The sequence below is a fragment of the Cheilinus undulatus genome, linkage group 4 (genome assembly GCF_018320785.1).
Source record: "Cheilinus undulatus linkage group 4, ASM1832078v1, whole genome shotgun sequence".
Lineage (NCBI taxonomy): Eukaryota > Metazoa > Chordata > Actinopteri > Labriformes > Labridae > Cheilinus > Cheilinus undulatus.
The window spans coordinates 599,659-616,271 of NC_054868.1; the positions used below are offsets into that span (position 1 = coordinate 599,659).

General features: G+C 38.0%; 1 protein-coding gene across 1 annotated transcript in view; it reads right to left on the bottom strand.

The window, feature by feature from the left end:
• Positions 1 to 2,669: 2,669 nt before the first annotated feature.
• slc22a7a (solute carrier family 22 member 7a) overlaps positions 2,670 to 16,613 on the bottom strand; it is a 41,630-nt gene continuing 27,686 nt past the window's right edge. Inside the window, exons 4-10 of the mRNA XM_041785159.1 lie at positions 9,364 to 9,532; positions 9,163 to 9,286; positions 8,889 to 8,998; positions 6,620 to 6,834; positions 6,402 to 6,510; positions 4,756 to 4,962; positions 2,670 to 2,757 (exon numbers count right to left, since the gene is read on the bottom strand). Coding sequence (XP_041641093.1) covers positions 2,670 to 2,757; positions 4,756 to 4,962; positions 6,402 to 6,510; positions 6,620 to 6,834; positions 8,889 to 8,998; positions 9,163 to 9,286; positions 9,364 to 9,532 — 1,022 coding nt within the window. The remainder of the gene's footprint in view (positions 2,758 to 4,755; positions 4,963 to 6,401; positions 6,511 to 6,619; positions 6,835 to 8,888; positions 8,999 to 9,162; positions 9,287 to 9,363; positions 9,533 to 16,613) is intronic.

Sequence of the window (16,613 nt, forward strand, 5' to 3'; positions counted from 1 at the left end):
GAGCCTATTTAAGGGGATATTCAAAGGCTTTATGGGCTGATATTTAAAGGATATTTAGAGCCTATATAAGGGGATATTCAAAGGCTTTATGGGCTGATATTTAAAGGATATTTACAGCCTATATAAGGGGATATTCAAAGGCTTTATGGGCTGATATTTAAAGGATATTTACAGCCTATATAAGGGGATATTCAAAGGCTTTATGGGCTGATATTTAAAGGATATTTAGAGCCTATAAGGATATTCAAAGGCTTTATGGGCTGATATTTAAAGGATATTTAGAGCCTTTAAGGGATATTCAAAGGCTTTATGGGCTGATATTTAAAGGATATTTAGAGCCTATATAAGGGGATATTCAAAGGCTTTATGGGCTGATATTTAAAGGATATTTAGAGCCTATATAAGGGGATATTCAAAGGCTTTATGGGCTGATATTTAAAGGATATTTAGAGCCTTTTTAAGGGGATATTCAAAGGCTTTATGGGCTGATATTTAAAGGATATTTAGAGCCTATTTAAGGGGATATTCAAAGGCTTTATGGGCTGATATTTAAAGGATATTTAGAGCCTATATAATGGGATATTCAAAGGCTTTATGGGCTGATATTTGAAGGATATTTAGAGCCTATTTAAGGGGATATTCAAAGGCTTTATGGGCTGATATTTGAAGGATATTTAGAGCCTATTTAAGGGGATATTCAAAGGCTTTATGGGCTGATATTTAAAGGATATTTAGAGCCTATATAAGGGGATATTCAAAGGCTTTATGGGCTGATATTTAAAGGATATTTAGAGCCTATATAAGGGGATATTCAAAGGCTTTATGGGCTGATATTTAAAGGATATTTAGAGCCTATTTAAGGGGATATTCAAAGGCTTTATGGGCTGATATTTAAAGGATATTTAGAGCCTATTTAAGGGGATATTCAAAGGCTTTATGGGCTGATATTTAAAGGATATTTAGAGCCTATTTAAGGGGATATTCAAAGGCTTTATGGGCTGATATTTAAAGGATATTTAGAGCCTATATAAGGGGATATTCAAAGGCTTTATGGGCTGATATTTAAAGGATATTTAGAGCCTATTTAAGGGGATATTCAAAGGCTTTATGGGCTGATATTTAAAGGATATTTAGAGCCTATTTAAGGGGATATTCAAAGGCTTTATGGGCTGATATTTAAAGGATATTTAGAGCCTATTTAAGGGGATATTCAAAGGCTTTATGGGCTGATATTTACAGCTGACATACTATAAATGTTAGAAATGTTTCCACATCTACTGTAATATCATGCCTCACTCTGTGATTTATCCTGGATTTTATTATGTACTGTAGAAATATTGACCACCCCGAGGAACCGTCCAGGACCATAAACATTGTTTCAAAATTAAACTAAATTTTCTTTTACAAATGTTTTTGGCTAAATCTTCTCATTTTGTCCTGATCAAAACTACAAAATATTCAAATATGTTTAAGGTTTTAATACATTAAATAGTGTAACTACAGGATGCCACTGGTGTTTATAGGGGAAATAAAATCACAAATATTAGTAATTACTTGATTTTTTTCTTTTTCAGCTGCTGGGCTACAGAAACAGAATATGAGTGATTTATTCTGATTTAAAATGTGAAATGAAACTTGACTTCAGCAGTGTAGAGATTTTACAGTAACAGTAAATTACAAGACTAAAGACAGAGCTAGAATCGTAGTGAGTGTTTGTGATGAAAGGGTTAACTACTGATGGTAAATCTGGGGGATTCTACAGTTTACAGTGTTTTAATGGTTCCTTATAATTATCTTTAATAAAGATGGTCCACTGTGAACCAACTTTGTTTCTCTGCCAAGTCATTTTGAAATTACAGCCATGTTGTTAAATGTCATTTATTCTGATCACATGAGAACATTCATGGCTTTAGAACAAGGAGGGTTCTGCTAGAGGATTATTTATTATCACTGAAAAATAAAACTGCCTTTGAGCTCATTTCTGACATCTCAGTAAAACCAGGACTTAATCTCATACATTTATGATTTTAATCTCATAAATTTATGACTTTTATGTAATAAATCTATGACTTCAATTTCTTAACATATTTTACTTCAATCTCATAACATTAGAATGCTTTATTTTGATGTTTTCCGATATGTTTAGCATGACCTGCTCACTCATCCTACCAGAGGACCCGGTGCTCTGAGAGGACCCGGCGCTCAGAGGGGAGCCGGCGCTCTGAGAGGAGCCGGCGCTTAGAGGGGAGCCGGCGCTCAGAGGGGACCCAGCGCTCTGAGGGGAGCCGGCGCTCAGAGGGGAGCCGGCTGAGGCTAGAATGTCTGAAATAAGGACAGCCAGGTGGTTGAAAAGGTTTTATTAGCTTGTAGTCAATGTGAAGTCAGTAGTAGTCGTACAGCAGACCAGGAGCTTCCTCCTGAACAGGTGAGCTGGAACATGGCGCTCCTGAACCGGCGCCATTTTACCGACAGCCGGGGGGTCGTCATCAGCTCCGCCCACAAACACTACAAGGACAACCTCTACTGTAGCTCTGTACATACGTTTCTATTCTGACACAAATCTGATGTCAAAGTCAAAAAGCACCGATCCTTCCAAAACAGGCCAAAGCCGCCACCCTCACTCTGACCGCCGCAGACAACGCCGGGCTCGCCACTCATCCTGCTGCTCGTCAGTCGTCCTGCGCGTCCGTCATCTCTTTGGAGTTTAGCTTCATCAGCTCGATCTTTGCATCGCCGTCTGTGTCGCATTGTCTGTGCCTAAACAAGGAGAGAAGGAGTTAATCTCACCACGTGGCTCTTTAATGTCTTCATTTTCATTTAAAGACCTCAGAAATTATCTGCTACAAGTCACATCAGTCAGTTTGAATCCCCACATTATTATGGTTGGCTTTATTTTCAGCCTTTATTTTGGTCTGTTTAACACCCGTTGCCCTTATCTGCCATTTTTTGCCAATTTTTAAAATTTTTTTTGCAACTTTTAATCCATTTCTACTGCTTTAAGCCCATTTTTGTCATTTCTTTTTGTCACTTTTTGCTCATCTTTACTACTTTTATCCCACTTTTCCTGCTTGTTTTTTTGCCTCTTTTACCCTGCTTTTTGCTATTTGCAATTTTTCCCTTTTTTGCCACTTTTCACCCATTTTAGCTGCATTTTGCCATTAAAAACCACAGTTTTCAGCATTCTTGCTACTCTTTGCCGCTTGTTGACCATTTTTCCAACTTTTGTGCCATTTTAGTCACTTTTACACTCATTTTTTGTCACCTGTAACTCCTTTTTTTGGTAACTTCCTGCCCATTTTTGCCACTCTCTGACCTATTCTGCCACTTTTTCTCTTTGTTTTTCCACTTTTCATTCACTTTTTGCTATTTTATGCCTGTTTTGCCCCTTTTTGCTGCAGTTTGACCATTATTTGCCACATTTATCTTATTTTTATAGCCACTTTAATCAGTTTCTGCCACTCTTCACCGCTTACACTGTGGCTCTTGCAAAGAAATTTTCCAACAAATTGGCTCTTTGGTTGAGCAGGGTTGAGTAACGCTGATCTAGAGCCTCTGATTGGCCGATAGACAGAATAACACAACAGGAAGACAATGGGGTTGTTTACAGTCAGATGATCCTGAAGCGGCCAAAATCTCCTGCTGATGTGAGCCAAGATGGCAGCAGTGGGACGGGGCTAAATATAACCGTAAACTAAAACAGCCCCCCCGGCCTTATCAGGGACTTCTGTAATGTCATTCATGCAGTAACTGAGTTAATATGGAGGAGAGGCGGACGTCACAAATAACAAGCTGGCAGGAACATCAGCCAAACAAATCAGTTATTCCAAATTAGCAACTTTTGTTTTTCTAGATTTTTACTACAATCAGAATAAATTTAGCGTAAAATTTTGTCTTCATTCCTGCCAGAAACATTCCCAGTAATCAGGATCATGTTATCCCAGTAAAGAGGTTTTAAAATGATCCAGCAAAGATTGAACAGACCTGAGGTTGACAGTTCCAACATTCTTTTCTAGTTCAGTTTTATTCTGCTCATCACACTGACGCCCTGATCTTCCTCTCTGGCGTACGAAACTCTCTGCACACCAGAACAGGGTTTTTTTAAACGAACCAACCAATGGGAAACAGGATGGACCAATCAGATTAGCTCTGCCCGCTGTTGCTATACTGTTCTCCTTTGATCTCACTGAGGGTCCCAACATTCTATCACACACACACACACACACACACACACACACTCATGGTAAAAGTCTGAGAGTTTAAAATCATCATCAAACTTTAAGAGGAATTATTAAAAAGCTGTCAGAGACAGAAAAACAGTGAATCCAGCAGAAATCTCTGAATTACGTCTCTACTTTTTAAAGCATGAGTGAAGTCTGCAGGAGGAGCTGGGGTGGAGTTACAGGCCTTCAAAGTCGACCAACAGATCATCACATTAAGCTGTTTGTCAGCTCAGTGTGCAAATGAAGAGTTTAAATGGGCCTGTTCACATGGGGGGGGGGGCACTCTACTCTGGCCCTCATATAGATGATGGCCCAGTGTCCTCAGAGGCGTTAACAACAGTCACGTTTCATCGTCTTTGCTCTGAATAAATCCAGCTTTACCAGATCTCTCTAAACTCTATCTTTGTAGCCAGGCTTGCTAACACACGTGCAGCTATGGACGACGCGTGAACCTCATCGTTTTAACTTCCTGTATGAAAATGAAAAACGGTAAAAGTTTAAAGGGTATGAACAGCCAGAAACAGAGATACTCCACCTCCCCTCCTCCACGTCAAAGATGTTTTCAGGCAGACGGACGTTGAGCGTCTCTGGAAGCATGAACACCAAGGTCCCGCTGATGATCCCCGTCCCGGCGAAGATCAGCGGCGGCAGGAGGAGCCAGACGTCCTCCAGGAGCATGACGAGTGGAGCGAGCGAGCTCCCGATCCGACAAAGACAGGAAGTGTACCCGATCCCGCACTGCCTATCCAAGGACACAGACGAGAACGTCAGCGCCACAGGAGCACCAGAGGAGCCTTGTGATCCTAATGTTCACGTCCAAACCTGGAAATCTGTTAAACCTTTTCCAGATTTACTCTTTTCGCTGTATTTAGTGATGTAATTAAAGCTGCAGCTTCCAGGAGCTGCTGGCAGGGTCTAAAGCTCTGTGGGACAAAGTCCACGCATGTTTGGATGCTGGGAAATAAAGTTTGAAATGACAGAAAATAGTCTGACAAATGGAGTTAAGACTTTATGCAAGGAGGGAGATCAGCAACCACATCAGGACAAGACGAAGCAAGAGATACATAAAAACTCACAACTCAGCCTCACATGGAGTCAGACCTGAGGACGGAGAGAGACGGATACAGATTAAAACCAGAATCCTGGGATTAAGTCAGAATTCTGAGATTAAAGTCGGAATTCTGAGATTAAAGCCGGAATCCTGAGATTAAAGTCGGAATTCTGAGATTAAAGCTGGAATCCTGAGATTAAAGTCGGAATCCTGAGATTAAAGCCGGAATCCTGAGATTAAAGCCGGAACCCTGAGATTAAAGCCGGAACCCTGAGATTAAAGCCGGAACCCTGAGATTAAAGCCGGAATCCTTAGATTAAAGCCGGAATCCTGAGATTAAAGTCGGAATCCTGAGATTAAAGTCGGAACCCTGAGATTAAAGTCGGAATCCTGAGATTAAAGCCGGAATCCTGAGATTAAAGTCGGAATCCTGAGATGAAAGTCGGAATCCTCAGATTAAAATTCAGAGTAATACTCTGACTGAAGTCAGAGGTTTTAGATTAAAGCCATCTTCCTTAGGTTCAGGTCAGGTTATCTTTATCCTTATATTAAAATCTGTCTTATGTTCTCAAACATTTACGTTTGTCAAATATGCAAATAAGAAATCAGAAAGGGGGCACAAACTTTTCCAAGGCACTGAGATGTTGAACTCACAAACGAATGATTAACATAATGAAAAGTTCGGCTTTTGTTTCTTATTTGGAAGTTTTCAACGTGTCTTTCTTTATCGTTTCTGATGTTGTGGGAATGTTTCAGTGAAATCTAACTCATATCCTCCATCAGCATGTTTCATACTGGTTCCTGTGTGTTTAATGGAAGGACAGAAGGTTGAAGAGTTCAGTGAAGAATAAAAAATATTTCCACCGTGGAAATGCATGCTTACTGACATGACCTTCGGCTCTCAGAGGGAATGAAAGCTGACTCTCTCCTCAAACACAGCCATGTATGATCGAACAGCTGACTGACCCCTCTGCTCCCAGGTTTGTTCTGAATTACACCCATGGAGAAAACAAACACGCCCCAAACCACTGACGCTCTGGAGAACGCTCTTTAGCGTCCCTGTTAAGTGACAGTATGAAGTTTCATATGTTCCCTAAAACAGACCTCAGTGTTGCAGGCTCATGTTTTACCTCAGGACTGTCGGGAAGAGTTCAGCCGTGTACAGGAACGCCGTGGTGAACGCCGCCTCTGAGAATCCCTTTGACACGACGGCGATGCACATACGAAGCATGGTGTACTCTGTGAGAGAAGTCAGCAGATGGGTGTGAGCCTCTGGAAAAATCTGCGTCATCAATAACTGAGAGGTGAGATGTGTGTTCATGTGTAAGCAGACAGGAAGTGATGTCACCAAAAGGTATGGCCGTGTTAATTCCAATCAGAGCTCCCGTTGTGATCAGAAACCATGCCTGGCCATTCCGCCGGCCGATCCAGTTCAGAACGAAAAAGGTGCAGATTTTAGCGGGAGCTTCGATGGCGCCGTAGATGAACTGCGTGAGGTAGATGCTGACGCCGAACCCTGAGATCCTGAAACTGATCCCGTAGTAGAGGAAGGCCACGGCGAACCTGCAGGACGGAAACACAGAGCTCACAGCCGGACTTCACCTTGGTTTAAGATCTGAACGACTGAAAGGAACAAAGAGGTTCAGAAATCAGACAGCAGCCAGAAAACAGGCTGAGTTACTGCAGCGTAGTCCAACATCTAACAAAGTTAGATGGCCACTAAGGCTGGCCACATCAGATGCCTGATTTATGCTGCAAATCTACACTGTAGCACACCACAGGTTCCCTCAGCCTTCTACACACACGCTGGCATGCACCTCCTCCAAAGATCACCACCTTTCAAACAAGGCTGACCACCAGGCCTGTGATTGGTCAGCTGGGTAGGAAGAGAATGATTTGAGCGTGAGCATAGAAAAGTTAAACGAACAACTAAAGATTTGAGATCAAGCAGGCATTTAGAGCAGTGGTTTTCAAACTTTTTTCGCCCAAGGCACACCAAAGGTTAAGCCAAAATCTCAAGGCACACCATATTTATATCGATACAAAACAGACTTTTTAAATAATGTTATAGTCAAGGTGGCCCATGAGGGGAGACAAAGGGGAGAGCTTTCTGGGGCCCAACCAACTGGGGGATCATGGAGATGGCAAAAGTGGGCAAAAATGGGTTAAATGTGATGAAAAACATGGCAAAATTGGGCAAAAAAGGGCAAAACAAAGTCAGAAATGGGTGAAAATTGGTAACAAAAGAGGCCAAACCATGGGTTGGAATTGGTAAAAACTTGTTGAAAGTCTAAAAATAGTGGCGAAAATGGGTTACAAGTGGCCTAAAAGGATTAAATGTTGTAAAAGGTGGTAAAAATGGGTTAGAGGTAATTAAAAAAAAACAGGGCAGAAAAGTGGTCAAACAGAGGCAAAAGGGGGCAAAAATTGGCAAAAAGGTGGCATAAATGGGTTAGTGTGAAAAGGGTGGCAAAATAAATCACAAGTGGCAAAAAGGGTTAAAGTTGCTAAAAGGTGGTAAAAAGTGGTTAAAGGTGATGGGAAAAATGGCTACAAAAATGGCCAGACAATAGCTAAATTGTATGGAAAGTGGCAAAAAGGTAGCAAAAATGGTTTAAATGTGGCAAAAAGGTTCCAACAAAGTGGCAAAAATGGGTCAAAAGTAGTAATAAAAAGTGGCAAAAATGCTAAAGGAAGCAGCAACATGGTTTAAGTTGTCAAAAGAAGTGGCCAAAATGGGTAGAAAATTGGTTAAAAATAGCATGAACACAAAAATAGCTTGCCATGCTTTCCAGCTCTTAACAAGGTAACTGTTAGCCAGGATGCTAGCACCAATGCTACAGATCCAACACACACACACACACACACACACACACACTGATATTATCAATAAATCCCAACTGGAGTGGTCCCATTCTCTGGGGTTTTTCAGGGGTCCAGATCTGTGGACAGGCCTGGTTACAGTACTTGACATAAAGTTGTAGTAATAACGTATGGTACAAATTCCAACGGCACACCTAGACTTGCCTTAAGGCTCACTAGTGGGTCTTGGCACACCATTTGAGAACCACTGCTTTCGAGCACAGGAAACTCTAAACATAAGGAGGAAGTTTAGAGCACAATGGCAGGTTTGACAAAGCTGAGCCCAGAAACTATAAGGGATGGTTTCAAAATGTTAAAATAAGCTTTTGAGTTTTGCAACAATAACGGCCCTATAAAAACAGAACTAATGCTCATCAAGAAACACAAAGTTGGCTTGAAACGTATAAATCTGATTTTTTAAAGCCTGTTCAATAGAAGTCTGCTAAGCAAGTGGACTGTCTTATAGTTTCAACAGAATCCAATGCATATGTAGTTTTTTTACTGAAAATATCACAGAGGGGAGGAGTTTTTCAGACATGTTAAAAATCACAAGAGATTCCCATGGAATTAATGACCTTCCAGTTGATTCATCTCCATAACCATATCAGAAATGAGCAGTGAGAATAAAAATCTGAGAGTGTTAAAAACTTTTAGTTCTTTATGCTGCAGGTTGAAGAAATGTACTAGGGCAACTCCAACATTTCTACAAATATTTTCCCCTTAGTTCAAAGGTAGAAAGGTGGTTTTTTTTTTACCAGAACAGTCCGGAACAGAGGGTGATCTTCCTCAGCTGAGGTGTTCTGACCAGGTCCAGGTAGGAGTGGGTCTTCTCGGCCACCTCTGACACGGTCACCTTAGCTAGAGTCTAAAAACAATCACACGGTCAAACAGGAAGCTGATCAAGACAGAAAGAAACACTGTGGCACAGCGGCAAGCAGAAGTCCAGACTGTGTGAAGCTTCTTCAGAGAGAACATTCAGTCATCCTCCCATGGTAGTTATCATAGACCTCATTTTAAACCCATCAGTACCTCAGAGTCCAGTTTAGACGTGTACTCGTTCTTTCCGTTTATCTTAGCGCACTGAACCAGATACTTCTTGGCTTCTTCTGTTCTGCCGTTAGCCAGCAGCCAGCGAGCCGACTCCGGCAGCCACCTGACCACAAACATAGGGAGGTGGTTATGAACACATAGTCATCAAGAGATTAGCTGTCTATTCTCCAAACACCTTACCACCAGGCGATGATAGCGGCAGTGCAGGGCGCCGTCACCGCCAACGTCAGGTGTCTCCAGTCTCGTATGAAGTAGGCCATTAAAGCCAGAAGCATGTTTCCTGCACTCCAGGACAAACTCATGACTGTTCCAGTGAAGGTTCGGTGTTTCACGTCCGTCCACTCAATACCTGACCACAGAGTGAACGGTTACAGCAGACAAATCTTGGAACCCCAGTCCATTTGATGTGCTTTATGATGTTTTAAGTGCTTCCCTCTGGTCTATCACTGCATTTTAATAGAAAACAGTGTTGTTATTGAGGGAATCCCACTGGTGTTCCCCAAGGTTCTGTCTTGGGACCACTTCTGTCTCATTTTTCTAATCTGAAATGTGCTAGCATAGTCTTACTCACCAATATGCTGATGATACTGTGATCTATATGTCTGTTGTAAAAAAACAATTTAATGTAAGTGAACTCTCATTTTTTTAAATGTTGCATTATGTGCAGTGTTTCACATTGTTAACCATAAAATGATGTTTTGAGACAAACTGTGTTCATTGAAATGTTGCATTGCCTTAAAAATTAACTGGAAGTGTAGGTTGTTGTTGAATTGTTGTGTTATCCATTTTTTGAGTGTAAAATATTGTTATTGAATGTTGTGTTGTGGAAAATCATGCACCAAATGAAATGTTTGTTTGTGATGTGAATGATTATTTCAACAGTCATCTCATTTCATGTAATCATTGCGCATTTTGAACTGTTGTGTATTTTGAACTGTTGTGTATTTTGAACTGTTGTGCATTTTGAACTGTTGTGCATGTTGAACTGTTGTGCATTTTGAACTGTTGTGCATTTTGAACTGTTGTGCATGTTGAACTGTTGTGTATTTTGAACTGTTGTGTTTGTTGAACTGTTGTGCATGTTGAACTGTTGTGTATTTTGAACTGTTGTGTATTTTGAACTGTTGTGCATGTTGAACTGTTGTGTATTTTGAACTGTTGTGTTTGTTGAACTGTTGTGCATTTTGAACTGTTGTGCATGTTGAACTGTTGTGTATTTTGAACTGTTGTGCATGTTGAACTGTTGTGTATTTTGAACTGTTGTGTTTGTTGAACTGTTGTGCATGTTGAACTGTTGTGTATTTTGAACTGTTGTGTATTTTGAACTGTTGTGCATGTTGAACTGTTGTGCATGTTGAACTGTTGTGTATTTTGAACTGTTGTGTTTGTTGAACTGTTGTGCATTTTGAACTGTTGTGCATGTTGAACTGTTGTGCATTTTGAACTATTGTGCATGTTGAACTGTTGTGTATTTTGAACTGTTGTGTATTTTGAACTGTTGTGCATGTTGAACTGTTGTGCATTTTGAACTCTTGTGCATGTTGAACTGTTGTGTATTTTGAACTGTTGTGTTTGTTGAACTGTTGTGCATTTTGAACTGTTGTGCATGTTGAACTGTTGTGTATTTTGAACTGTTGTGCATGTTGAACTGTTGTGTATTTTGAACTGTTGTGTTTGTTGAACTGTTGTGCATTTTGAACTGTTGTGCATGTTGAACTGTTGTGCATTTTGAACTATTGTGCATGTTGAACTGTTGTGTATTTTGAACTGTTGTGTATTTTGAACTGTTGTGCATGTTGAACTGTTGTGCATTTTGAACTCTTGTGCATGTTGAACTGTTGTGTATTTTGAACTGTTGTGCATGTTGAACTGTTGTGCATTTTGAACTGTTGTGTATTTTGAACTGTTGTGCATGTTGAACTGTTGTGCATTTTGAACTGTTGTGTTTGTTGAACTGTTGTGCATGTTGAACTGTTGTGCATGTTGAACTGTTGTGCATTTTGAACTGTTGTGTATTTTGAACTGTTGTGTATTTTGAACTGTTGTGCATTTTGAACTGTTGTGTATTTTGAACTGTTGTGCATGTTGAACTGTTGTGTATTTTGAACTGTTGTGCATGTTGAACTGTTGTGTATTTTGAACTGTTGTGCATGTTGAACTGTTGTGTATTTTGAACTGTTGTGCATGTTGAACTGTTGTGTATTTTGAACTGTTGTGCATGTTGAACTGTTGTGTATTTTGAACTGTTGTGTTTGTTGAACTGTTGTGCATTTTGAACTGTTGTGCATGTTGAACTGTTGTGCATTTTGAACTGTTGTGTATTTTGAACTGTTGTGTATTTTGAACTGTTGTGTTTGTTGAACTGTTGTGTATTTTGAACTGTTGTGCATGTTGAACTGTTGTGTATTTTGAACTGTTGTGTATTTTGAACTGTTGTGCATTTTGAACTGTTGTGTATTTTGAACTGTTGTGTTTGTTGAACTGTTGTGCATTTTGAACTGTTGTGTATTTTGAACTGTTGTGCATTTTGAACTGTTGTGTATTTTGAACTGTTGTGTATTTTGAACTGTTGTGTTTGTTGAACTGTTGTGCATGTTGAACTGTTGTGTATTTTGAACTGTTGTGTATTTTGAACTGTTGTGTATTTTGAACTGTTGTGCACATTGAACTGTTGTGTATTTTGAACTGTTGTGTTTGTTGAACTGTTGTGCATTTTGAACTGTTGTGCATGTTGAACTGTTGTGTATTCTGAACTGTTGTGCATGTTGAACTGTTGTGCATGTTGAACTGTTGTGTATTTTGAACTGTTGTGTTTGTTGAACTGTTGTGCATTTTGAACTGTTGTGCATGTTGAACTGTTGTGTATTCTGAACTGTTGTGCATGTTGAACTGTTGTGTATTTTGAACTGTTGTGTATTTTGAACTGTTGTGCATGTTGAACTGTTGTGCATTTTGAACTGTTGTGTTTGTTGAACTGTTGTGCATTTTGAACTGTTGTGTATTTTGAACTGTTGTGCATTTTGAACTGTTGTGTATTTTGAACTGTTGTGCATTTTGAACTGTTGTGTATTTTGAACTGTTGTGTTTGTTGAACTTTTGTGCATTTTGAACTGTTGTGTATTTTGAACTTTTGTGCATTTTGAACTGTTGTATATTTTGAACTGTTGTGTTTGTTGAACTTTTGTGTATTTTGAACTGTTGTGTATTTTGAACTGTTGTGTTTGTTGAACTTTTGTGCATTTTGAACTGTTGTGTATTTTGAACTGTTGTGTTTGTTGAACTTTTGTGTATTTTGAACTGTTGTGTATTTTGAACTGTTGTGTTTGTTGAACTTTTGTGCATTTTGAACTTTTGTGTATTTTGAACTGTTGTGTTTGTTGAACTTTTGTGCATTTTGAACTGTTGTGTATTTTGAACTGTTGTGTTTGTTGAACTTTTGTGTATTTTGAACTGTTGTGTATTTTGAACTGTTGTGTTTGTTGAACTGTTGTGCATGTTGAACTGTTGTGTATTTTGAACTGTTGTGTATTTTGAACTGTTGTGCATTTTGAACTGTTGTGTATTTTGAACTGTTGTGCATTTTGAACTGTTGTGTATTTTGAACTGTTGTGTATTTTGAACTGTTGTGCATTTTGAACTGTTGTGTTTGTTGAACTGTTGTGTATTTTGAACTGTTGTGTTTGTTGAACTGTTGTGTATTTTGAACTGTTGTGTGTTTGTTGAACTGTGGTGTATTTTGAACTGTTGTGTATTTTGAACTGTTGTGCATTTTGAACTGTTGTGTTTGTTGAACTGTTGTGTATTTTGAACTGTTGTGTATTTTGAACTGTTGTGCATTTTGAACTGTTGTGTTTGTTGAACTATTGTGCATGTTGAACTGTTGTGTATTTTGAACTGTTGTGCATTTTGAACTGTTGTGTATTTTGAACTGTTGTGTATTTTGAACTTTTGTGCATTTTGAACTGTTGTGTATTTTGAACTGTTGTGTTTGCTGAACTTTTGTGTATTTTGAACTGTTGTGTATTTTGAACTGTTGTGTATTTTGAACTTTTGTGCATTTTGAACTGTTGTGTATTTTGAACTGTTGTGTTTGTTGAACTTTTGTGTATTTTGAACTGTTGTGTATTTTGAACTGTTGTGTTTGTTGAACTTTTGTGCATTTTGAACTTTTGTGTATTTTGAACTGTTGTGTTTGTTGAACTTTTGTGCATTTTGAACTGTTGTGTATTTTGAACTGTTGTGTTTGTTGAACTGTTGTGTATTTTGAACTGTTGTGTATTTTGAACTGTTGTGTTTGTTGAACTGTTGTGCATGTTGAACTGTTGTGTATTTTGAACTGTTGTGTATTTTGAACTGTTGTGCATTTTGAACTGTTGTGTATTTTGAACTGTTGTGCATTTTGAACTGTTGTGTATTTTGAACTGTTGTGTATTTTGAACTGTTGTGCATTTTGAACTGTTGTGTTTGTTGAACTGTTGTGTATTTTGAACTGTTGTGTTTGTTGAACTGTTGTGTATTTTGAACTGTTGTGTGTTTGTTGAACTGTGGTGTATTTTGAACTGTTGTGTATTTTGAACTGTTGTGCATTTTGAACTGTTGTGTTTGTTGAACTGTTGTGTATTTTGAACTGTTGTGTATTTTGAACTGTTGTGCATTTTGAACTGTTGTGTATTTTGAACTATTGTGCATGTTGAACTGTTGTGTATTTTGAACTGTTGTGCATTTTGAACTGTTGTGTATTTTGAACTGTTGTGCATGTTGAACTGTTGTGTATTTTGAACTGTTGTGTATTTTGAACTGTTGTGCATTTTGAACTGTTGTGTATTTTGAACTGTTGTGTTTGTTGAACTGTTGTGCATTTTGAACTGTTGTGTATTTTGAACTGTTGTGCATTTTGAACTGTTGTGTATTTTGAACTGTTGTGTATTTTGAACTGTTGTGTTTGTTGAACTGTTGTGCATGTTGAACTGTTGTGTATTTTAAACTGTTGTGTATTTTGAACTGTTGTGTATTTTGAACTGTTGTGTATGTTGAACTGTTGTGTATTTTGAACTGTTGTGTTTGTTGAACTGTTGTGTATTTTGAACTGTTGTGTATTTTGAACTGTTGTGCATGTTGAACTGTTGTGTATTTTGAACTGTTGTGTTCGTTGAACTGTTGTGCATGTTGAACTGTTGTGCATTTTGAACTGTTGTGTTTGTTGAACTTTTGTGCATTTTGAACTGTTGTGTATTTTGAACTGTTGTGCATTTTGAACTGTTGTGTATTTTGAACTGTTGGGTATTTTGAACTGTGGTGTATTTTGAACTGTTGTGTATTTTGAACTGTTGTGTATTTTGAACTGTTGTGTTTGTTGAACTGTTGTGTATTTTGAACTGTTGTGCATTTTGAACTGTTGTGTATTTTGAACTGTTGTGCATTTTGAACTGTTGTGCATTTTGAAATGTTGTGTATTTTGAACTGTTTTGTATTTTGAACTGTTGTGTATTTTGAACTGTTGTGTATTTTGAACTGTTGTGTATTTTGAACTGTTGTGTTTGTTGAACTGTTGTGTATTTTGAACTGTTGTGTATTTTGAACTGTTGTGCATTTTGAACTGTTGTGTTTGTTGAACTGTTGTGCATGTTGAACTGTTGTGTATTTTGAACTGTTGTGTATTTTGAACTGTTGTGCATTTTGAACTGTTGTGTATTTTGAACTGTTGTGCATGTTGAACTGTTGTGTATTTTGAACTGTTGTGTATTTTGAACTGTTGTGCATTTTGAACTGTTGTGTATTTTGAACTGTTGTGTTTGTTGAACTGTTGTGCATTTTGAACTGTTGTGTATTTTGAACTGTTGTGCATTTTGAACTGTTGTGTATTTTGAACTGTTGTGTTTGTTGAACTGTTGTGCATGTTGAACTGTTGTGTATTTTGAACTGTTGTGTATTTTGTACTGTTGTGTATTTTGAACTGTTGTGTATTTTGAACTGTTGTGCATGTTGAACTGTTGTGTATTTTGAACTGTTGTGTTTGTTGAACTGTTGTGCATTTTGAACTGTTGTGCATGTTGAACTGTTGTGCATTTTGAACTGTTGTGTTTGTTGAACTGTTGTGTATTTTGAACTGTTGTGTATTTTGAACTGTTGTGCATTTTGAACTGTTGTGCATTTTGAACTGTTGTGTTTGTTGAACTGTTTTGTATTTTGAACTGTTGTGTATTTTGAACTGTTGTGTATTTTGAACTGTTGTGTATTTTGAACTGTTGTGCATTTTGAACTGTTGTGCATTTTGAACTGTTGTGTTTGTTGAACTGTTGAGTATTTTGAACTGTTGTGTATTTTGAACTGTTGTGCATTTTGAACTGTTGTGTTTGTTGAACTGTTTTGTATTTTGAACTGTTGTGTATTTTGAACTGTTGTGTATTTTGAACTGTTGTGCATTTTGAACTGTTGTGTTTGTTGAACTGTTGTGTATTTTGAACTGTTGTGTATTTTGAACTGTTGTGTTTGTTGAACTGTTGTGCATGTTGAACTGTTGTGTATTTTGAACTGTTGTGTATTTTGAACTGTTGTGCATTTTGAACTGTTGTGTATTTTGAACTGTTGTGTATTTTGAACTGTTGTGCATTTTGAACTGTTGTGTATTTTGAACTGTTGTGTATTTTGAACTGTTGTGTTTGTTGAACTGTTGTGTATTTTGAACTGTTGTGTATTTTGAACTGTTGTGCATGTTGAACTGTTGTGTATTTTGAACTGTTGTGTTCGTTGAACTGTTGTGCATGTTGAACTGTTGTGCATTTTGAACTGTTGTGTTTGTTGAACTTTTGTGCATTTTGAACTGTTGTGTATTTTGAACTGTTGTGCATTTTGAACTGTTGTGTATTTTGAACTGTTGGGTATTTTGAACTGTGGTGTATTTTGAACTGTTGTGTATTTTGAACTGTTGTGTATTTTGAACTGTTGTGTTTGTTGAACTGTTGTGTATTTTGAACTGTTGTGCATTTTGAACTGTTGTGTATTTTGAACTGTTGTGCATTTTGAACTGTTGTGCATTTTGAAATGTTGTGTATTTTGAACTGTTTTGTATTTTGAACTGTTGTGTATTTTGAACTGTTGTGTATTTTGAACTGTTGTGTATTTTGAACTGTTGTGTTGTTGAACTGTTGTGTATTTTGAACTGTTGTGTATTTTGAACTGTTGTGCATTTTGAACTGTTGTGCATGTTGAACTGTTGTGTATTTTGAACTGTTGTGTATTTTGAACTGTTGTGCATTTTGAACTGTTGTGTATTTTGAACTGTTGTGCATGTTGAACTGTTGTGTATTTTGAACTGTTGTGTATTTTGAACTGTTGTGCATTTTGAACTGTTGTGTATTTTGAACTGTTGTGTTTGTTGAACTGTTGTGCATTTTGAACTGTTGTGTATTTTGAACTGTTGTGCATTTTGA